Source organism: Choristoneura fumiferana, chromosome 11, assembly GCF_025370935.1.
Source record: "Choristoneura fumiferana chromosome 11, NRCan_CFum_1, whole genome shotgun sequence".
Lineage (NCBI taxonomy): Eukaryota > Metazoa > Arthropoda > Insecta > Lepidoptera > Tortricidae > Choristoneura > Choristoneura fumiferana.
In genome coordinates this window covers 14,606,041-14,631,013 of record NC_133482.1, presented here as the reverse complement: position 1 = coordinate 14,631,013, position 24,973 = coordinate 14,606,041, and the positions used below count along the sequence as shown (strand labels likewise).

The 24,973-nt window shown below is 37.7% G+C and overlaps 1 protein-coding gene across 3 annotated transcripts in view; it reads left to right on the top strand.

Annotated features, from left to right (window-relative positions):
• The window catches only part of LOC141432872 (protein turtle homolog A-like), a 414,047-nt gene that overhangs the window by 319,725 nt on the left and 69,349 nt on the right, over positions 1–24,973 (top strand). For all 3 annotated transcript variants that reach the window (XM_074094681.1, XM_074094682.1, XM_074094680.1), the window contains one exon: positions 3,884–3,964. In XM_074094681.1, the coding sequence (XP_073950782.1) occupies positions 3,884–3,964 (81 nt within the window). The remainder of the gene's footprint in view (positions 1–3,883; positions 3,965–24,973) is intronic.

Below are 24,973 nucleotides of genomic sequence, written 5' to 3'. Positions count from 1 at the left end.
GCTTCGAATAAACTATAAAGTGTAATAAAGATTAAAAAACTAATTATTTTTAAAAGTCGCTGAACTAATATTGTTCGGTTTGTCGAGAACGATCTATGTTTTAATTATTTGCTCATGTTACAGGCGACACCCGGTATATTACAGCTGCTGTTGTTATATTACTTGGTTTTTGATACATTGAAATTCTTCTATTGATCCAGCCAATTTGGCTGTATAAAATAAGAACAAAATACTTAATTAAAATGTCCTACAAAAACCAACGAAGTGTGAGCCCAGTAGGTACAATTTAATATTTCAACGTAAATTGTTGAACAGGAGGAAATGAAATCTGTCAAGCCACAAATGAGGTTGGCTGGTCTGTAATTTATGAAATTACTAACGTTTTGCCAGAGGCTTTGTGCAGTGTTACTGCAAGGAACATAAAGTGTGGGAGCAGTGGAATATTCGGATATTTTTGACGTGGAAATTTTGCTTTAATTATTCTTCTTGATTGTTTTAGTTAAACAGAATAAGGCCAACTATTCCATTAAATAATATGTAAAAGCGCAGCGTAAGGCGCCTATCAACGAGATGGACGGATGACCTGGTAGAAGCCGTGGGTTTACGGTAGATGCAAATCGCTTCCAACCGAAGAAAATTGAGGTCGCTGGTGGAGGCCTATTTATGACCAACAGTGGACGTCCTACGGCTGAAATGATGATAATGATGAACATGTAAAGGATGCCATTAAGCAAAGCATTTCTATACAAACTGCCGGAATCAAAACCCATCAAAGGTACTTCTAGTTGTTCTAGAAACTAGACATTTACTATGAAAGTTGCTCTTATACCAGTAAAAATTTATATTCTGATTTTTTTTTCCCATAAATACGCCCGCAACCAATCTTAAATGATCCTATGTTGCATATTTTTTGCTTAAGAGATGAGCTCTGTTAACGCTCGATATTCTAACATGTTTACGAATTAGTACAACACCCTGCGAGTGCGGTTTACACTACGCCAGTTTTTATTGAATGTTTTTGAATCGAAAAAAAAAACAATTCTTAATGAGAAAACTGTGAAAATACCTTTTTTTTTTATTCGACTGGATGGCAAACAAGCAAGTGGGTCTCCTGATGGTAAAAGATCACCACCGCCCATAAACATCTGCAATACCAGGGGTATTGCAGACGCGTTGCCAACCTAGAGGCCTAAGATGGGATACCTCACGTGCCAGTAATTTCACCGGCTGTCTTACTCTCCACGCCGAAACACATCAATGCAAGCACTGCTGCTTCACGGCAGGATTAGCGAGCAAGATGGTGGTAGCAATCCCGGCGGACCTTGCACAAGGTCCTACCACCTGCAAAACTATACCTACAAAATTGAGCGTAATAAAATTCGTGTTTGATAGTAAATTAAACATTATAATTATCTTGTTAGCGAAACATTCCCTTGGAGATTTTATTTGCTAATACATTTCTATATCTTTTATTATTAGCATTATGCCTCTGCCCAACTCTCTTTGAACCTAAATTCCTGTTTTAAGCGGCAATTACACTGCAATTACACTGCATCGTGCATGCGGTCGCCGAATTTGTTTCAAACTACTTCGGCGAACGAATGTCGTCTTTACATTGTCTGTCCGTCTACTGCGTTGGCCATATGCCATATTAAGGCGGTGGCAGCTGTCGCTCGCCGAATGCGGCCGACTACCGTGTTCTTTACACTTTTGCCGTCGCCGCATGCAGCATGCGGCGAACGACTCAGTGTAGTTGCCGCTTTTACTTGTTGAAAAGTTTTTCACATTATTCCAGTATGTAAACCTATTAAAAATACGTGAGTGAAATGTAATTTGATGCTTGGCTTCAGCATTACAACGACCTGTCTGCGATTTATGAGATAACTTTGGATTTTGTGACCCGTTCCAGCGGTGCAGGGTTGCCTACTAAAATTTAATGTTTTTAAATTAACGTGAAATTTACTTCCATTAGTCTGTTCCGTTGGATACCTAATTTTTTATCAAAATTACATGAAATTAAAAAAAAATGAACAACCAACCTGTTCTGTTTCTGTTCTGTTCTGTGTCTGTGTTTGTGAGAGAGGAGGCGTGTGCCCCGCAGTGGGACGTATATAGGTTGGGATGATGATGGTGATAAACCAATCTGTTGATTAGACGACCAAAGAAGTTCATTTTGAAGATTTGAAGCAAAAAAATGAGATGAAGTTAAATAAAAGTTTGTAAAATTATACCGTCAACTAGCTCTTTTTCTGTAAGATACCGGACATTAGTGTTACTAATAAAAGCTGCTAATCATCACAAAAAAACGAAATCTAACCACACGAAGACGCAAGCTTCTTGCACAATCTATAAATATCACTCCCGTCTATTTCAAAACCGCGCTCCATTTTAACCCTGTCACCGTTGACATCCCTATCTGCGAACATATTACGTGCCAGCCCTGCGCGTTGCCATGACAACCGTCTCCAGGGGCCCGAAGATTTCACGCCGATTGGTTAGTCCTACGAAACACGAAACCAAACGTGATTTCGGCGCGTTGGCTTTTTTGTACAGGTTTAAATGAGGGTGTGTATAATTCAGGGGGCGACGTAAAACTGGAGGCTTGGATGGTATTTCAATGGGAAAGGAGTGAGATTATTGACCTTACGGTTTGTTATTTTGGCAGTTTAACGTATTTCTCTCGTATGTTTTCGTGTTTGGGTGTATCACTAATTTTGATCCAAAGAAAAATCTACTACATTGTTTTTAACAGTTGACTGCCTCAAGGGAGTGTTCTGCGACGTATGTTGTTTCGTTTTTACATAAATGACCTCCCCACAGACCATAAATCATGTTGTTATTGTTCCATCTGACGATTGTCACATAAATTAATTGATTCAGGAAACCTCCCAAATGGCATGGAACAACGGCCCATTTGTTTCCTAAAGTTTTAGTTTGCAAAGTAATTGTTTTAATTCATTTATTGAATCAGGCGTTACTTATCTTAGGCGTTAGCTTAGCTATCGTAAGCTCGCGGGTATGCAAGGAAATTATTTTAGTTCATTGTTTTAATTCATTTTAGTTTATCATTGTACTAACTAAATCTTTGTGTAGACAATAACAGAACTTTCTTTCGATGAATGTATATACCTACAAAGGTATTAGTTAAAAAGCAAGGTAAATAGTAGGTAGGTAGTGTTTATATTATAAGTTTTTTGTACTGATTTATGATGTGCAATAAATAATATTAGTATTGTATTGTATTGTAAATAAGCTTGAATGGCAGATCGATACTTTGAGTAAATGGCCGTTTGTTTTATACTGCAATAACATACAGCAATATTACTAGCCGTTACGCTTAAAATTCGTATATCGCTATCCCGCGGGAACTATGCAATTCTCTGGGATAAAAACTATTCCTGGGATGTTATTAACTATTATTATTTTATTTTTTGTTTGTAAGTAATTAGTTTTGTATTTTGATTTTATTGCTTTTTGTTTGTTGTTTTATTTTCTAGGAAATTTTGTCGGCTTCCGTGAAGTCGCCAAGCGGTCACAGCGGAAGACCAGCGTTGGCCCTCACGGCCAACACTATGCTGAGCTGGGACCGCTTCGCGATTTCGCATATTGTTGTTTTTTTTAAATGTATTTTTATTATGTTTTGTGCGAAGAGCTAATAAATATTTATATTTTCTATTTCTATTTTTAACGTCCTTTTCCGGGACTCAAACTATCTGTATACCGAATTTCATCTGAATCCGTTCATGGGTACAGACATGACGAAATAATAAACAGACAGACTAAAAAACTTTCTCATTTACACTCGTAATAGTGGGTTAAACTACCCCTCTATGTATGAACTTGCCTTAATGATATCTCAAATCGAATCATCTTTTGTCCACAGATGAGCTCGACATAACCCGCTCAGGGTCTCTCCGAACTTCGCTGATGCATAGAGGAACGCCACAGCTGAATCTACAATCAGGTATCTTCATCTAAAATATCTGTCTATTTTGTAATCTAATTTCCCAACACATTTCTAATAGGAGTTTCTTCTAGCTCATTTCGCAGTCTTTTTTTGTCCTATAATCTGTTACTGAACTGCGATGTGGAAAGCAAGGGAAACCACTACCTACACTATTTTCTCAAGAAAGTCGCCATGAAGGTTCATCAGACGACCACGACCACTATGTCAAGATTGTAGCGACTTAGAGAATCTGTTAGTGTTCTATATTTTATTACAAACTTTTATTTAGTTTCACCTGTCCCGTTGTCTGTCTGTCTGTCTGTAAGTGCAAGTTGCAAGTTAAATTCGACCAAGTTCCAGTAGTCGGATTGACTTAAATTTGGCATAATTATGTAAATTGCGTGACAGTATAATAATCTGGTAGTGACATCCTGTTAGTCCATCCAGGAGCGTCACCGCAGGACGGAACTCTTCAACGGTTAATGGCATAGACTTGAAATTTGGTATGCAAATGTAGTTTGGGTGACAATGCAAGTAAAGTCGACAAAAATACAGTCAGCAAAAAAGCTTGTATTAAAAATGAAATTTTTACCAAAAACTTATTTTCTCAAGAAAGTTGCCGTGAATGTTCACCCGGCGACCACGACCAGTATGCCAAGATTTAGAGAATCGGTTACTGTTCTATATTTTTGCAAAATAAAGACATACCATAGACTCTATTACGATGCTTACAAAGGTTTACAATAGTTCCTTGGCTATATTGCGGCAACTGTGGTGTTTGTGTAGCATCATATGATTCACTTAATTGTATTTGTATATCAGGAATAAAAAGTATTTTTATAATTTTTTACTACGTGAGAATTTTCTGTATTGCAAAAATTTTGTATCCCATTGGTTTGTTCCCGTATGGTTTTGAGTTTCGATGCATTAAGTACTTAAAGAAATTCTTTTAAGTGGGTACACTCCTGCTAGTGACAGTACTTAGTCGTTAGTTGAGAATTGGTAACAAATCTACCTACATGACCACTTTCTTGGAAAAATAGGATAGTGGTTTTCCATAGCCTTTCTCGCCACATTGCTAAAGTTCAGAGTCCGTAGTTGGCAATAGACAATGCTACTTTCTGCTGCCACGTCACGACCCTTCATCACATTTTACGATACTCACGAGAAGAAATAGGTCAGTCTTCTTCCAAAACTGAGCATAGCTAAATATCCTTCTCATATTAACCAAAAAAAGCTTTGGCATATCTAATAATTTTTGTATTGCTCTAATTCTTTCCAATATCTACGTAAAATGTACCAAACCTACGTGATTGACACGTTTTATCCATCACCCCAATCAAAGTTCCATTTGACACAACCGTCGATATTTGAAAAGCTGTTATTTAAAATGTCAGATTAATCCGACATTCGTTATTTCCGACGTTTGATAAAACAATATAGTATATCAGGATTGTTGAGGTTATAAAAAGAGTTTAGGGCATTGTTTTTGGATCAAAATAACTACGGCATACAAGTGAATTACTTATCTAATTCAAAGAACCGTCTGCATTCATTTGTTTTAGAAATTCATTTCTATGGGTTGTAGACGGAAATATGACAACAACTCTTACGGGGGAATTTGTATAGTATCCAGCTTTAAGCGGTAAATAACAGTTCCAAATCCTTTCAGTAGCAAGACTGTCTGAAATAATTTAGTAAATGCTGACTTATATTGCCACATTCTTTACACTTACTATACGATATCTACCAGTCACATTGACAACGGTGTCGGTGAAAGGAATATTATCTAATCCCTCAGACTTTTTCTATGACAAATACTTTTAAACATTGTGAATTATTTTCCTTACAAGGCTATGGATAATCTTCGGCATTTTAACGCACAAAAGCACAAAAAACCACTTTAAAATACATTTGACAGCAATAAACAGATGACATTTGAATTTAGCGTTACCAGTGCAAGAAATTGTATTGTTTTTCCGCAATATGGCGAGGATTCTTATAATTCTGGTCAGCCTTTAAATATTATTTATCTTAAAGTAACTAATGTGAGAAAACGTGAACTGTGATTTGTAAATATAGATTTTTAGGATTAGAGTAAGTTAGTTTTAGTTCTTTTTTTATTTATTTCTGTTAATTATTGTATATGTTATTTGTTTGTTTATAAATAAATTTACTCACAGTGATTTGAAAAACATTATAAGTGATTTAACTGTGTTTATAGTGATAAGGTTTCCTTTAAAAATTACCCCCTTGCTACTTTTCCCCACCTATTTAACACTTTTTCGATGGATACTTTTGCATACACAGAGTTTCGGCTGCGTCCGTTTACACCAATTCATTACAAAATAATTGACACATTTTCAATTCATTAACAAGACAAATTAGATAAAAGTAAGAAACAAACGACAATATATTTATTCATTTGTCCCATGGGACAGTAAAAATGATAACATACAGCATTTTACAAGATGAAGAGTAAATAATATTACTTATCGCTCCAAAGCAAACAAAGGATGTTTCTTAGAAATATGACCTGAGAGATCGTTTCCTTTTGCACTGCAAACGTTGAAAGTTGGATCTCCATTCTTTAAAATACAATTTAAAAATAGAACCCTACTCATACTATAAAGAAAGAAAAACATTCAATCGTGACATTCGAGGTTTTTTAAACAGAGAAAAACGGAAACAGGAACAAATCTTAACGAAATGGCAGCTACCGTTCCCGGTACCACAAAAGTTACAAGTGCTACAATTCGACAAAATCGAAAAAGAAAGAAAGGACAAAAACGTTTTTTGCCAGAAAACACATTAAATAAGATTACATACAAAATAAATAAAAAAAAGTTTCCCTTTACTAAGGTTACAATTTTGACGAATTGTAGCACTTGTACAGTCACCAGCACCAATATCTGACACAACAAGCGTGCATAATACGTCTGATACGACTCTATTTCTAGGGCCGGAAGGACGTGTCGTTTTCGCACGCTCCGCTGTGGCAGATATTAATGCTGGCAACTGTTGCAGGGGGCAAATATAATAGTTTATGCGTGTGAAGCTGCGGGTAAAGTTTATTCTCACTAATATTATAAATGAGAAAGTTTTATTAAATCTATTTGCTTGCTTGTTACCTCTTAACGTCCGAACCGCTGAAATGATTTAAATGCAATTCGGTATACAGATAGTTTGAGTCTCGGACAGCGATTAACGAATTATACCCAGACGGAGTCACGGGTAACAGGCTAAGTACAAAATAAAGTTTACTTGGTATTCTGCAGGGCTACTACGAAACTCGAAACTCGAAGTTCGTGTCGTGCGGTCCCTCTGACACTTATACTATTCAATACGAGAGCGAGAGACCAGTACGATACGAACTTCGAGTTTCGAGTTTCATAGTAGCTCTGTTGAGTTTAGACCCGAAAGATCCTCAGCGTTACCGTAGAGTAACCCAACATTATAATCCGGTTATAATATAATTGTTTTCGAGTTATCCAGACGCAGGTGTGCCGAACGCGGGATTACAGGGGTGACAAACGACGGGCCGGGTATAAACACGTTTGTAATTAGATAAACCGTGGTGTATACGTATAGTGAACATATGTGATTAAATTTTGGTAGGCTAAGTCAGTGATTAAAGCTTGTTACTTTATTTTAAGTTAGTGATAAACTTGAGCATTTAAATTGTAAATGGGTCAGTCAACTTTTTAGTGAAGCTGGTTACCATGGTAACGTCTCCTGGGTACTTATTAAAAGTATGATTTTATGGGGTACAAAGCCACTCAAAGTTAGGAGTTGTGACTGTTGTGGCAATTCCTTTGTAGCTCATCTCCTTAGCATACTTGTATTATACATTGCAATCATTTTTCTAAGCAAGCGTGACGTCTCTTGAGTCACGGGACAGAGTAACAACACTAAAAAGTGGATTGACCCTAATGAGCATTCTAGCGAATGTTACATTACAGGTAAAACTCATGAAAATACAGAAGCGTTCTAGCTAAATTTCAAGCAAAACGACGGCGAATTTGCTTTTTCCTTCTCATTCTTGTAAAGTTGGTATTTATGCTGGATCTAGGCGACATAAAATTCATTTTTATGCTCTAGTGCATAAAGTAAAATCTTTGTTTAAGTCCAAGGCAATCAGTTGTCAACAGCCAGAAACAAAAAACTATCTATTATTTTTAATATTTTTTTATTTCATGTGAAACTAAAAATCAATTAAATCAATCAAAATTAATAAATAAAACTAAATATTTATAATTACATATAGCAATGCATGAAAAATAAAAGGTACCTAGTAAGTTAACAATTGTTTCCACTGTTACTATTTAATTTCCTCTCAATCGAAGTAAAAAGCAGAATGAAAAACTTGAGCATTAAACCCATTTTCCCCTCGACGTGTCTATCCAGCTCGGGTGGCTATAAGAACGCCTCGGGTAAAATGGCTCGCTTTATGATCTTGTTGTACAATCTACTATTTTGCCGAGCATTTATCCGATATCATCGCGAATAATAACATTTTTGACGAGCACATACTCTAGCGCCGACATAGCTGGAAAATATGCAAGTTGAAGAGGAGCCTGTGGCTTCTGACAATTTTATTCAAAAGTTCAAACACAAAGTGACAGCGACGATGGCAAAACGTAAACATATCTTTGACCTGTACCATAAGTCACCATAATCATCCTACACTTACCTTAATAGCTTGGAGCTGCGTATAAAACTCCTTCGGTAATATATTCCGCAAGTGTAGGGGAGTTAGGTCGTGATCCCATGGAAGAACAACGCGGCTCATGTCGCGGGGTACGTCCAAAGCTGGGATCAATGTAGGTCGGCCCTTGGGAGCTGTAAACACTGATATCTAGGTCAGAAATAAATCCAGTTTAGACCTAAACAATCCGTACAAGTTGCGTTACATTTCGAGCCTGTTAACTCTAGGGCCCTTACACACGACGTTTTTTTTTTTCGAAAATACAAACTGAGATATGGATGCACAGAAAAACCAGAAAAAGAGACCCGCGCTGGTCTCTTTTTCTGGTTTTTCTGTGCATCCATATCTCAGTTTGTATTTTCGATATGGTTTCACGGGATACCCGTAAAAGTAACAAATTTGGAGTTGAAATAAAAAAAAATACAAAAAGGACTCCAAAAAAAAAATCATAATTTTTTTTTTCGCCCTGACGACGTGCATTGACGAACACCGGCGCACAACTACCCGCGTTTTCGTCATCATTTTTATTGTCACTGTCAAATTTAGGGTAGCACACAACACTAACAACTATATCCGGCTAACAGTTGTCGAAAATACCAAAGTAAATGTCTTATAAAAAATTGTAGTGGTAGCACGATTTTGGTACACACAAATAAACGTACTCTGCAAACAGCACTGGTACGATAAAAGTATAAAGTGTTTTGGCGCTCGGATAAAAAATAAACTAAAAATAAAATAACGGAATAAATAAAAGGACTCGCCAGTCCCGTAGGGCGATAGGCGATTGTTTTTTATTATTTTTTCCGATAGTCAGGTCAGAGGGAAAGGTTAGTATTTTTGATTTTATGATCTGTATCTATGGATCGCTGGCGGTTTTACGAGATTATAGTTAAAAAAAAAACTTTTCAATGCACGCTTAAATTTGTTATATTGGGTAAGGCTTGGAAGCGTTTGAACCGTTCCATCTTGTGTGTTACGGAAAGCGACAAATATCTCCATCAACTAAAGCTAACCTAAGCTGTGATGTGATGTATTAGATAATTTATTGAATCAGGCGTTACTTTGCGGAGGTCCATATCAATGAACTAAAATAATTTCCTTGCTCACCCGCGACCTTACGATAGCTAAGCTTATGCAAAATATGCGTGTTCATGCAGTTCCTCCACCTCCAGTAACTCCACACTGTAAGAACACACACAAATCACACAAACCCATCTATTACCACCACCACACTACACTGACGCGTTTCGAACTCAACCAGAGCTCATCTTCAGAGTGACACAACCGTACACCATGCTACCAGTTGTTAGACTAACGAACCACAACCACCGTTTTAACTTGTCACTGTAACTCCTCAAGTACCCACATACGTTATGCATGAACACGCATATTTTGCATAAGCTTAGCTATCGTAAGTTCGCGGGTGAGCAAGGAAATTATTTTAGTTCAGTGATGTATTAGGTACAATGTAGTAAAGAGTAGCAAGATATTTGTGCTTAATTCATGTAGGTTCATGGACATATTCGTCGATTTTCGTAACACACAAAAAAACTATGTTTGAAACGCTTTACGTAATAACCGGAGACTTCAACTGTAATTGTAGGGTCCATATCGGCTTGCATACTTATCGAAAGTCCGAATGTACTCGTAATGTTTGTCAGAATGATCGTTTGTCAGAACTCGATTTTCTCTTAATCTAATCATCATGTCAGCCGAAAGACGTCCACTGCTGGACATAGGCCTCCCCCAAGGCTCTCCACTCAGACCGGTCTTGTGCTTTCCGCATCCACCGCGATCCCGCGATCTTAACCAAGTCGTCGCTCCATCTTGTTGGAGGCTTAATCTAATAATTGTTCAGAATTGTTATAAAACAAACCTAACCTAACCTATATTATACTATAGGATGACCTTTTAAAAAATTCAGAAAAATTCAAGGTTTCAATGGGAAAAAATATGACAAACGATGATTCGAACAAAAATTACGGTAGGTATGACTTGCGAAGAGTATGCGAACTTTGGCGCTCGCCTCCTGATTATTGACTGGATATTTATTACTATGTAACATGAAATAAAATGAGAAACATCGTTCTCTCCACTCTAAGGTGAGATAGGTTTCAATGAGGGCTATCGTTTTTTGTCTCACTAGATGGCGCACTCTTGCGTGAGGTTTTTAAGTATGGCTTTCAAAGTCTGTTATTACGGGCGTGAAAACAAAGTTTAGATTAAAGTCATATTTAATACACCTTAAAACCGTACCATAAAAATATCGAGCATGCCACAGTGTTGTTTATTCCCCGTTTTGTTCGGAAAAAAGGGAGGACAAAGGTTTCCGAAAGACAAAACTGTCTCAAAACACAGACATTCATTGCCCTGGAACGCATATTTGCCATAATTAATTTCAGATATTGCAAAATATTCACAAAATTATTCTAATTATAAATAAACCCGCGTAGTAAACCTCTCGCTACACTAGCGCCTCTAGTGGCGAATTCATACGCGATAGCCCTCATTAAGTAAAGATTAGTTTATTATAAAAAAATACTGAGGTAACAATTAGGTAAATAAAATTTTACCGTAGCGTACTTAGTCGGTAAAGCCAAATTATTTAATGGACAGAGGCACAACGGGTTCTCGAGCAAAAGAAACTCATTGGAACGTGAAATAAGTAGGTAGGGATTCGTTTGACGATCCACTGATATTATGGATGGAAACAAAGAAATAAGAGAATCTTTGAAAGCCTCTTGCGAGTCGGCGGAGCGTGAATTTTATGTCGATGATTTAATATTACGTTGCAGTTTATGGGAGGTTTTATTTGTGCAGCGGACTAAACTTTCGTCTGTGTGAAGCCTTAACTACAGTCTTTGTGCTAGTATATATATAATAGGCACATCTATAGTACATGTATAATTGTATAGTACATGCATTTTAATCAATTTGTATCTGCCAGAGTAAAGAAATGAATAATTAGCTATTACTTTGATTTTTTACATACCTATTTGAAATAATAATAAACGAGACCAAATCTACATCTATACATGCATGTATATAATAGGCGTAAGTAAATAAATTTAAAAAGTAGTTACAAAATGGGTAGCTATCATTATATCGAAATTTGTTACGTCGATTTTCATTTAATCGAAAACTATTCCACGAATTTCATTAGGTACCTTTTTTTTTCTAATGACATAATCTTCAATTCATTACTTTTTATATAATCAAACAAAGATTGTTTTTTTGGAATCTTTTTGTATTTTTTAATTTCAATTCAATATTTTTTGTTACTTTTACGGTCATCCCGTAAAACCCATATCGGAAATACAAACTGAAATATAGATGCATAGAAAAACCAGAAAAATAAGACCAGCGCTGGGAATCGAACCCAGGTCCTCAGCATTCCGTGCCACGTGCTATATACCACTACACCACCGCTGGACAGTGATACAGACACGATTTTTTCCTATGCACCACATACATATCTCAGCTTGTTTGTTTTCTTATTTAGACACTTAAGCAGCGACATTAGCGACATCTATGCTGTAGCCTTCATCGAGAAACTTTCAGCACCCCATTGGAACTAACTGCTCACTCGGACAAGAGATGTCGTTATTAAGCAATCAAATATAGAAATTGCTCTTGTTCTTCGTTGAGGTTCTTTATCAAGGTGAGTTCGAAGGGCCGGCTGCTGCACCGAGCAAGAACACTGGTTCACAGTATCATATATATTTTTTTAAATAACATTTAACAGAATAAGATAAAAACCTTCGCAGTATAAAATCTGTAAACGTCAGTTGCAGGTTTCGATGTAAAAGGAGCCAGTGGATCGGAAAATTGATAGGATCGGAATCGATACCAGGAGGATTTTAATATCGAGAATGTTTTAAAAGTGTCCAGTTTCCACTTGCAAAGTTCGCATTTAACTTTTTTTGTCGGAATAATATCGTTCGGAGAGTAAATTTGGAAATAATTCCGATCCGCAATGGCGATGCCTTACTTCAAATAGCGAATCTACTGTGTTAAAAATGTAGTAGTGTGTGACGTAAGTCATTAATAACATTGAAATCTCATAATCAAAATACCACAAACAGGATATATCACGCTAAACAACAAGAGTAATATTTGCCTCGACGTTTCGACCACATTACAGTGGCCGTGCTCACGAGTAGACTGAAATGTGGGGTGTCAAGTCTGCCTAGCAGCGCGAGTCTTTCGAACTACCCGCACTTGATCACAAATAGTACCGGCACTCGTATCTCGATCTACCCGCACTTGGTCATTTTTATTAACCCCCGACGCAAGAAGGGGTGTTTTAAGTTTGACCGTTATGTGTGTCTGTCTGTCTGTGGTACCGTAGCTCTTAAACGGGTGAACCGATTTGAATCAGGTTTTCTAGCAATGGTTCTTAGACATGCTTCATCAAACCCATCGGTTAAGCCGTTTTTGAGATATTTAACTTTGAAGTGACAAAGTTGGGGGTTTTCCAACATTTTGTTGTTTAGGTTATTTGTCACCCCATCACACCGACACACATCCCTAACAACGTCCGACCGTCCCTCCGAACATTCAGCCCGACGCCGACACTTATTTGTAACAGGATTCCACGAAGATGAAAGCTTATATCCATCGTCCCGGTTAAAATTTTTGTGCCTTTTTTTATTTCAACCGCTTCACGCACCATCACGAAAGTTTAAGACGTTATAGCATTGCAATCTGTTTAAAAATATATATACTTTAATTTTGTTGAGTTTCCTGCTGGATTATTCTCAACAGACGACGAAAAGCGTGCTAAAGAGGCAAATGAAGAGCTGTAACATAGCGCCGTCTCGGTGGGAGAATGAGGCCGCTAATCAACAGGAGTGGAGAGCTCAGGTGAAGGCCAAAGTCCACGACTTTGAACTGAGACGACGCTGTGACTTAGATACAAAACGCGATAATCTGAAAGCCCGGCCATCTGCGGCTATCTCTTATGTCAACAGTGTGCTCACGTGCCCGCATTGTGGGAGGATCTTTTCTAGGAAGATTGTTTACGTAAGCCACTTGCGAGCACATGAGTGACACCGACGGAGTTGAAGCTGCTGCCATGGCCAAAACCGGCTGGATCAGATCATCATAATCATCATCATTTCTCAACAGAGATTTTTTTCGAACAGTCTCTAACTAGCTGCGAAGCAATTCAATGGTGTATTTCAAGTTTTCAATTCGCGCTGAGTCCGCTTGGGAACTACGACCAAACCCTTTCATTCTGAAGGGCGGCATGTGCTCAGCAGAGTGAACGTGTATAGGTTGCGATGATGGTGCTAATAAATAAATAAATAAATATCACGGGACAATTCACACCAATTGACCTAGTCCCAAAGTAAGCTTAGCAAAGCTTGTGTTATGGGTACTAAGCAACGGATAAATATAATGATATAGATAGATAAATACTTAAATACATATTAAACACCCAAGACCCGAGAACAAACATTCGTATTTTTCATACCAATATCTGCCCCGACACGGGAATCGAACCCGGGACCTCAAGCTTCGTAGCCAGGTTCTCTAACCACTAGGCCATCTGGCCGTCAAAGTCAAAATGAAACAAATCAAATACTACAATAGTTCCAAAAATACCCTCCTCGAAACACCCGAGGATAAAACTAACGTAATATGTTTTTGTGTATGGTTTCCAAGAACCAGTTAAAATGTTTGACAAAGGTACAGGCATAAAACCAACTATTATTACTCATATAATAGGGAAATAGTGTTGTACCTACGGCGAATTTACCTATGGATACCACCGTTACCCTCTGTTTCACCATCCATTGATTTAATTTATTTGACGGATAAATGTGATGCCGTCTCTGTTTGTTCTGTTCGAATAGACGGAGATGGTTTCACATTAATCCGTAAAATAAAATAATTCAATGGGTAGTGAATCTCGCCTTAATCTTATTTATAAAGTAAAAACTAGTACGCAACGAATCAAATATAATTCACTTAAGTCTCGCTGTAAGTCGCGATGCATCAAAACCAATAAATACGAATAAAATGGCAAGAGCTCTGTCGTAGTTAGACAAGGATGCTCTAAAAAATAATGTAAAATAATAATAATAAAGATTTTCTAAAATCATCTTAATTCATCTGCCTTACTTGAGTAAAGTCGGTTATGCTTAAGAATCTAAGACGATTAAAACAGTTTTGGTATTCGCTAAGGAACAGAAAAAGTATTTAAGGCAATACAGCAAAAAAAAAGTAAATATAATAATAACACTGTAGGCGTAGCCCCGATCTAGACCGGATATTGTCCCGAAAAAAAAAACAAGCGGAAGGATACAGCCTTCAATTTCTCACACATTGGCCTGAATAAGCCACGTTTATACACGCCTGCGCTTAATGACCAGTATACTGTAACAAAAGATACTTCATAAATATTGAAATTCGCTCCCGTTCACTGAGATCGATAATCCCCGGGATGTGTTCGTGAGGGAATACTTTACATGACTGTACATGGGAAGGATAATAGAGAATTTGTATAATTTGAGAGCGTAAGAATAATAACATGTGGAATAAATTTATAGTTCGGGTTAGCACCGAAAGAAATACAAATACAAATATTCTGTATTGATCACCAAAAGCAGTACAGTGCCATTACAAAAATAAAAAAATCAGGTAGACAATAGGCGGGGCGGCGACGGGGCGGGAAAAGTATTAGAGAAATAATAAGGGATAAGTTCGCCTTTGTACACAATATCTCATTGTTTGTCAATTGTGTTTGTTTGTCTACTTATTTTTCCCAATAAAGATTTTACATACATAAATAATCTTGTGATAGGCAATAACCTTACTCTTTCTTGATTCATTGGACTCATAAGTGTTTATTTTGTTTTTGTTTCGAAAAAAGGTCATTTAAAAATGAGCTATCAATGCGTCTTTACGGCTTTAATTCTTGCCTTCCAAAGTCCTCCAAAATGAAGGAGAGAACTTGTTCTAAAAAAATTAGTAAAATAAATTAGGCGGTTCTTTATTGACTTTCATGTATTTAAACTACATATTTACGTAATTAAATTGCTATATTTCTTAAGAAAATACCTATTTGTCGAGCTTTAAAAAGTCTTCTTTATTAAACTCCAAAATAAACAGTTTGCATCTTTATCAGCGTAAATATTTGAAAAATAAACCTGTCTGTGAAATAAAGCACCAAACATAAAGCGTTATTCATATTACCCATCTAAATGTACCATAAATGTGTCGATACGCCCCATATAACAACATAACCAAGATATTGCTGCAGACGGGCAATTTCAGAACTAATGTAGTTTCGTAGTAACGTCATACTGACATGCCACAGTCATGCCTCTCGCAGACGAATACACTAGTTGGTAATATCACTAACCAGAACACAGAGAGCTCAGCCTTATTCAATGAAAATCGCATCCAAGTGATAAAATCAGAAATCTGAATAAAGGCGAATAAAAGTAAAAAAATAAAAATACAAAAGAAGAGTTGAATTTTGAATTATCACATTTGGGTCATACACCGAAAAAGGGGTGTGTTTCCACTAGTTCCATTGACAGTACTATTAATAATAGAGTTCTATAATAATACTGTCAATTAAGCCGTGGTGGCCGTGTGGTTTGACCTATGGCCTCTCAAGCAGAGGATCGTGGGTTCAAACCCCGGCTCGCACCTCTGGGTTTTTCGAAATTCATGTGCGGAATTACATTTGAAATTTACCACGAGCTTTACGGTGAAGGAATACATCGCGAGGAAACCTGCACAAACCTGCGAAGCAATTCAATGGTGTGTGTGAAGTTCCCAATCCGCACTGGACCCGCATGGGAACTACTGCCCAAGCCCTCTCATTCTGAGGGGAGGCCTGTGCCCTGCAGTGGGACGTATATAGGCTGGGATGATGACTTTCAATGGAACTAGAGTGGAAACACACCTAAAACCAAAAGTTATCTTTCATTTGGACTGTGAGTCGTAAAACATTTTTAATGGGCTTTAAGTTTACTAAACCTGTGTACACGGGTACAAAAATTGACAATAATCATTGGTTATTAACCCTTAACTTTAAAGCTGCTGGTAGGAGCTGGATGCGTCTAGCCGAAGGCAGGGCCCAATGGCGCTGATTGAGGAAGGCCTTATGTCCAGCAGTGGACTGCTATAGCTGATGATGATGAACCCTTAACTTTACACATGTATAGAGACGTCAACAAAATTATGTCATCAAAAATATGTTATTAAATCATCATCATCATCACCAATATCATTAGCCGGAAGACGGCCACTGTTAAATCATCATGGACAGGGACATTTGGAAATAATTCCGATCCGCATCAGCGATCCCTTCAAATAGCGAAACTACAGTGTTAAAAATAAAGATGTGTTAAATACTTGTGATGTATAGATATCATTTAATAATATTCTAAATCTGTTTAAAAAAATATACCTCGTTGAGTTTCTTGCCGGGTTCTTCTCAACACAGGTTTTTCCGAACCGGTGTTAGATTTTTTTTGGCATTCATAAGTGCTTGTTTTAGCCTAAATTGAATAAAGGTATTTTGACTTTGACTTTGACTTTGAAAGCCACAATAAAAAACAATTTGCCACTCGCGTCCATGACTTGCCTGCTTGTCCAAATGCAGCACTAAAATAACTACTTGTGCTAAAATCCATTGCAGTTAAAATAACACCAAATTGAACAAGATTTAAAACAGTCTACATTTTATTCTGTTATGAATAAGCTGCCTTCGCTGCCTGCAGGAACTTCATTCCCATTCGTGCCGGTGATGTTATAACCTGTGATTTAGAGGCGAAATACGACCTCGTGAAATACACCATATATTAAGACAGTCACAGGTTTCCGACCGTAGAGGACCCAATTTCCATAGAAATTGGTTTAATTAATCGGAGTGAGGCGTTGCGAAACATAGTTTTTGGGTTGTGTGCAGTTAATACGCTCGCTTTTGAGGCACAATCCTTTTTTTAACCCCCGACGCAAAAAGAGGGGCGTTATAAGTTTGACCGCTATGTGTATCTGGTCTGTCGTCTGTGGCACCGTAGCTCTTAAACGGGTGGACCGAGTTGAATGCGTTTTTTTTTTAATTGAAAGCAGGTTTTCTAGCGATGGTTCTTAGACATGTTTTATCAGAATCAATTCAGCCCTTTTTCGGAGATTTTCCAACTTTTTGTTCATTAGGTTATGGTTAGGATATTTTTGGATGGATTTTTGAAACTCAACGTCATTTGTGTGACTAAATTATTTAAATATTTTGATGTAGGTACATACTGTGTATTGTATCGATTGTAAATTGATTATGAGGATTTAAAATCATAAGACACTAATTTAAAGCTTATAATTGAATATTAATTAAATTTAAACAAAAAGTACCGTTAATAATGACGTAAAGATAAAGTTTCAAAAGTCAACTTTTCATATTTGGGTGTACAATTTTTTTTTATCGGTTGCCCTTTCCGTTATCGTATCAGCACAGCAACACAATACGAAAATAGACAAACAAATAGAAAAATAAATTGTCGTCAGCTCGAAATAAATCAAAATACCAAAGCTTTTTTAACTATATTTGCAGGTGGTAGGACCTTGTGCAAGGTCCGCCCGGATTGCTACCACCATCTTGCTCGCTAATCCTGCCGTAAAGCAGCAGTGCTTGCACTGTTGTGTTTCGGCATGGAGAGTAAGTCAGCCGGTGAAATTACTGGCACTTGAGGTATCCCATCTTAGGCCTCTAGGTTGACAACGCATCTGCAATACCCCTGGTGTTGCAGATGTTTATGGGCGGTGGTGATCTCTTACCATCAGGAGACCCAATTGCTCGTTTGCCATCCAGTCAAATAAAAAAAACCTTATTTAAAGACGTTTGTCTGGCTTATGTTAGCTTGATGAGAACCCACCTGCTCGTTGTCATCTAAAACATAGCCTTCTGGGTTGACTTTCATAAGACCTAAATTTAATCTACTTACTCTTTCGTTGTTCGTCAAAACCCTCATCTCAAAGTTCCTACTAATCTCACAAACAACACAACTTTGACACGCAACACCACTCACCCATCCAAAAGCTTTGAACTATTCCCAAAAACCCTAAACCAGTGCATTCATTTCTTTCCCAACAAAACATTTACATAAGCCATCTATCACTGCGGTGACCGCTACCAGAATCGGGTAGCAATAAATTAACCAACCGGCAGTACATCACGGTATTAGACGGATCCGTATTGGCCAATAGAAACTCGACGTTTTCATGGCGTGCGAATGATTGGGGGATACATTTTCAAACGGTTTTTGAGAATTGATGCAATTGAAGATGATGGAAGTGTTTTAGACGCAGTAACTTTAATAAAAGGGGATACTTCTCTCTTGTAAGTCGAAACGCTCTTGACAAAGTGGTCGTGGGCGTCAGTAAAAGATCACTAGAGAATCCATGACGACTATTTTGGGAAAATAATGTGGTGGTTTTCCCTTACCTTCAATACAGCCGTCTGGAGACTGGAGTTCGTATTTGGCAATAGAGAGCAGCTGTTCATTCTCACATCAGGTTGCTTGGTCATATTTTGTAACACCCATGGGAACTAACGGGTCCACCCAATTCGAAAACCTTGCACGGGGCGGACACTTTTTACACCTAACAACCCAAGGGTTTATCTGCATTCAAAGTCAAAGACAAAGTCAAATTTGTCTGCGCAGAACGTATTAAGGTTATAGCTGTCTGTGTGCCAAATTTCATTTAAGTCCATTGAGCCAGAGTTGTGTTTATATGTGATGGAGTAATCTAAATAACAACTTTTATTTTGAGATATAACATTATTGAGATTATGTAGCACATTGAGTATCAATGTACCTACTGCCTTCTTTTCTATTGTTTATGATAATAGAACGATACGAGTAAATGGTTTAATAAATTGGTTGTAAATAGCTCTAGCATTATCTAGTACAGGTTGACGCGTTCCAACGGAAGGAATTCTTCCAAATAAACCTTCCCTTCAACATCTGGACCTATCTTTTTATTATTGAAAAGCATTTTACCGAATAAAATTCGGCACACTGCCATCCCACCTTTTCGAAAAGCTGTCCCGTTTAATTCTTTTAAAATTGATAATACGTCTACGGAAATATCGGTTTGGAGTCGAGCCCACGCCGCTCCATAGATTTTGACGACCGTCGCTTGGCAGCGCGACGCAACTATAAAGTTAATGGAGGATAAAGCTGTTTGTTCTACTGCACGGGAAACGAGTTTGTCTATTGAATTGTGTTTTTTTTCTCGTAAATCGCGCATTGTTTATAGCAGGTGGCAGCTTCGATCAGATTGAATCGTATCGTCATCATCATCATCATCATCCCAGTCTATATACGTCCCACTGCAGGGCACAGGCCTCCCCTCAGAATGAGAGGGCTTGGGCAGTAGTTCCCACGCGGGCCCAGTGCGGATTGGGAACTTCACACACACCATTGAATTGCTTCGCAGGTTTGTGCAGGTTTCCTCACGATGTTTTCCTTCACCGTAAAGCTCGTGGTAAATTTCAAATATAATTCCGCACATGAATTTCGAAAAACTCAGAGGTGCGAGCCGGGGTTTGAACCCACGAACCTCTGTTTGAGAGGCCATAGGTCAAACCACTCTGCCACCACGGCTTCCACGGTTTTTTGACGGTTTTTTATCATGACTACTTTGACTTTTGTAAAATAATTAAAATATGCATGAGTTTACTTTTAAGACACCCGTGGGAAGAGATGAATCATCTTATTCTATAACCGAGGATGGCGAGGATTGTTACAGATAGTAAATATTTTTCATTCGCATTTCGCTCTGCCAACCCAATTTAAGATTACAGCTGTGCATGCGTAAACTGATTAAAAGTACCCAAAAAATTCACGCACCCAAAAAAGCCGATAGCCCTATCGGGAACATCCGGCGAGTAACAGTTCGAAAGTCGATTTAACTTGGCCTCTTCGCGAACAATCTCGCGCTCGCCCCGGGCGAAAATTTATTTCCCATATCTACGAAAACAAAGCATTTCCATTCGCTAGGGCGATTCTCGAGTTTCGCATTTCGCCAAACGCCCCTTGGACGCTGCGAGTGTTTTAGATATAGCAGCTTTTGTTGAAAATTTTCTAAATAGGTAAGACGTGAGTTATCCGTTACAATATCATTTAAGAGTGTGTCTCACGGTAGTTTCATGTTCAAAAAGGGATAGCGCTTAAAGCCATAAGTGCCCTTGCTTTTGAACCTGCGTTTGAAGAGGATTATACAAATTACTTTGTTCACCCGCGACCTTACGATAGGTAATTTATCGATAGCGATGTTATCGTAAGGTCACGGGTGAGCTAAGTAAATGTTTATAGTTTATTGACATGAACCTCCTCAAAGTCATGTCTGAGTCAATAAATTAAGGAATAGTAATTTAAAAAAACGTATCTTGATTTAAAACATAATGTGATCGAATCACCTCTTTCTTTTTAACCCATTATAGACCAAGACTTTTTTCACGCCAATCTTTTTTACAATCTATCCAATAAGATTATAACAGTATGTGAACGCTATTAATTTGGATTCTTATGGATTATGATCATATGGACAACGTCTTATGGTCGCAAGAACGACCGGTTATGGCTCTTGTAGTATAATGGGTTACCCAACCATTTTCAGGCTTTTAATCATTTGATTAAGAACTTGTTGGTACTCGTATACGCAACGCCTTGTGAGTGCAGCAGCTGGCACTTATTTACATGAGTAAATAATTGTCATTCATACTCTGCTGCTGTCGCAGCGGCAGTGTCGCTTTGCTGCAAAATAACTTTTCTAGGCCAAACGTGCTTTGCCAAATACACCAAAACGCTCTATGCCCACTCTGCAAAATAACTCAGTTACTTATGCGTACGCCATTATTGGCTTATTTAGATATTGGTGGAGCCAATGTAATTTCTTTCGTAATATTGTCTGCCCAATTAATCCCAACATTCATAGTAGATACTGTCAATCAAATACTAAAGCTTTGAAGCTTCAACAATGCCACCATCAAACTTTCTAAGGAATTCAAAGCGAGAAATGTGCATTTTCCCAATTTGAAGACGACGTCTTTAAGCCCAGTCTGTAATTTTGCCGAAAATTGGGGCGCTTCGAGGTTATGGAATTCAGTATAGGAATAAAAACAACTTTGCTTATTCTTTTCTACAAACGGCGATACTTCTTGAACCTTTTTAAATGAACCGAATCAACATGTGCAAGGAATTGAATTACACATTATTTGAATTTCCATAAAGTTTCTTGGCATTTGTGAATAGTTCTCATTAAAAATAAAATAAAGTTGCCATCTGATCTATCGTTCGCTTGAAACGTGAATAAAGGAGTAGTTATTTTTAAATTCTTGAAACCTTTACATAGAATCTTCAGATTTGAAAAGAAAATCAAAGTCAAAGATATCAGGACCAGTCTCCTTAAGGATTAATACGTAAAGATAAAACTTTTACTCGAAACTTATTCTTGCATTGAATCTCAATGTTTTGAATGATTGGCGTTTTATAAGCATTACTCAAATATTTGTACATTTTATTGTGCTTTTAATTTGAAAAAAGGAACCGTGAATTAAATTAATCCATTATATAAGCATTTAACCAAACCAAAATTCATAGTGTTATTCATTTTCATTTATCCTATTTACACTTTTGGAGTCAAAATTAAATGTGCAATCTTTTTAAGAAACTCTATTACACTTTTCTTTACTTTTATTGCACAAAATTAGGTTCCAAATTCAATGTACACATACCTAACAAAACAGAAACGTGATATTCTGCATATTGTCTTGGGATTTCATCTGTCACCTCGCCTCCCAGTTTCATTCAATTTATTCCGCAAAATTTCTGAACATTCGAAAACATTACGTATTCTGGTTAAGTACATGATTTTTTTTTACTTTTTTCCTGTTCCATTCATTGTGTTTTTTCTGCCCATCGATGTTTTGAACTAGTCAATAAATTGGGTGGTAAAATTACTAACCCACTTGAAAGATTATTGTAAGTTAAGTACTTAATCGTACAGAGCTATTTGTTTTGATGTATCCTTGGTCAGGGTTGTTAATTCAATTACTTAATTAGTGAATAAATGTCTTCTTTCTTTCTTTCTTTCTTTAATTCGGGATCGGATTCGGGAGAACGATGGTTACCGACGTAGCCTAGCTAACGTATTTATTAGCTTGTTGAAGAGGCAATGAGCAGGCCATATAGCACGGAGATCTGGTGGCCATTGGGGGCAAAAAGTTCTCGATTGGAGACCGCGGATCGACAAGCGCAGTGCAGGACGTCAATCAACGAGAAACCTTGAGTTGATGGTGGATGCAGGCCGCTTCCAATTAAATCAACTGGGGGTCTAATGGGGAAGGCTGTCCAACAGTGGACGTCCTACGGCTGAGATGATGATGATGTTGATAAAGATGGTTATGCAAGGATAACAAGGAAACCAAACTGTTTAATTTACCATGGCTCAGATTGTTTGCGTCAAAAGTGGTATTCAGAAAATAAATGTCTCAAAGCACGAAGGGTATCAAAATCCGTAATGCTTACAACCCTTTCGCTCGAGCAAGGAACTCATTACCACGGCTCCGTTGTTATAAGTCTTTGAGCACACAGCCCAAGAATATTCCGTACACTTCGACGTTGAATAATACAATACTCCCGTCCGACATTCATAATAGAATTACACAAGGGACGAACGTGTGTTTGCATCGCAGAATAAATAGTCGAAAAGTATTTATTATACTCAGATTGTGTTTGCCATGGATTATATTCTTATCTAACATCGTTGGAGTAGTGAAGGGTATGTTACCTATGTTATACAAATAAATCATTCATTCATTCATTCATTTAATTATCACAAAAAGCGTTTTTAAGTTTCTAGTCTGAAACTTCAAATCATTTATTACGTTCAGTGGAAGTGTTCATTAAAAGAACTTATTTTTTTTTAGTTATTTGACGAATTTGCGCTTGTAAATCCATGATCCTTAGTCGAGAACATGTCAACCCTAATGGCCATGCTATATTGCTTGCCCATTGCCATTTCACCCATCCCTAGAGATTACCATCATACATCTCCAAAAATTGAGAAAGCTTATGTTAAAGTAACTCTTTTCTCTTTTTCAGCCTTTGTCTTTTCGATTCTGAGTCCAATTTCTTTCGTGTTATGCGGTGTTTGTATCCAGTTTCTGTCTGTTACTCCTGTCCAATTGTCAATCTATCTCGTTGGCTGCCTTTCCATATTTCTGCGAACAAACCGCATTTGTAAAAGTATTTTAGGCTCGAAACTGTTAAATGTTTATATTTTTATTATAAAACAACCTGGGAAGTTTTGATAGTACTGTAAACGTTTTTTTTTTGCTGTTGTCTACGCTTTTTTCTATGCGTACACGTTCATTACTAATAAATAAAGTTAATATGGAGCTGTGGTGGCCTAGTGGTTTGACCTATCGCCTCTCAAGCAGAGGGTTTTGGGTTCAAACCCCGGCTCGCACCTCTGAGTTTTTCGAAATTCATGTGCGGAATTACATTTGAAATTTACCACGAGCTTTGCGGTGAAGGAAAACATCGTGAGGAAACCTGCACAAACCTGCGAAGCAATTCAATGGTGCGTGTGAAGTTCCCAATCCGCACTGGGCCCGCGTGGGAACTACGGCCCAAGCCCTCTTGTTATGAGAGGAGGCCTGTGCCCAGCAGTGGGACGTATATAGGCTGGGATGATGATGATGATGATGAAAGTTAATATTTTACCCCGCAAACTCTCTAGTTTTCGTCAAGTAAAATGAAATCCGAGGCTTATTTGTCTAACACGCTAAACTTGGAATCGCAATCGTTTTCAGCAGCTTCCTGGGACTACATGTCCGGAGCGGAACAACTTAGAAACTAAAAAAAAAACAAGCCTATCAGTCTCTCGAAGTGCTGGCAATGCACCTATGATAACTGTGTTGGATGATGTGATTGCTTCCCATCAGGTGACTTGCATGCTCGTTTTCCCCCTCTTACATAAAAAAAAACACTTCCTTCTGTCACACGGTGGAAAGAGATGGCGAATGGGATCGCGAACGTAAATACGGGTCATGTGTTAGACAACGCATATTGCTTTAGACAATACGGCCTGAGAGGGGCTATTACGAAATTCTAAAATCAAAGTTCGTATCGTACGGTCCCTTTCACTCTCGTTTTAAATAATACTAGATGAAAACCCGGCTTCGCTCGGGTAAAATGTAGATTCATAATAATACGTTTGAAAAAAAATTTTGCCGCTGTAAAGACTGTCGTACATATCGAAAAATCTGAAGTATATTCCCAGCCTTAATA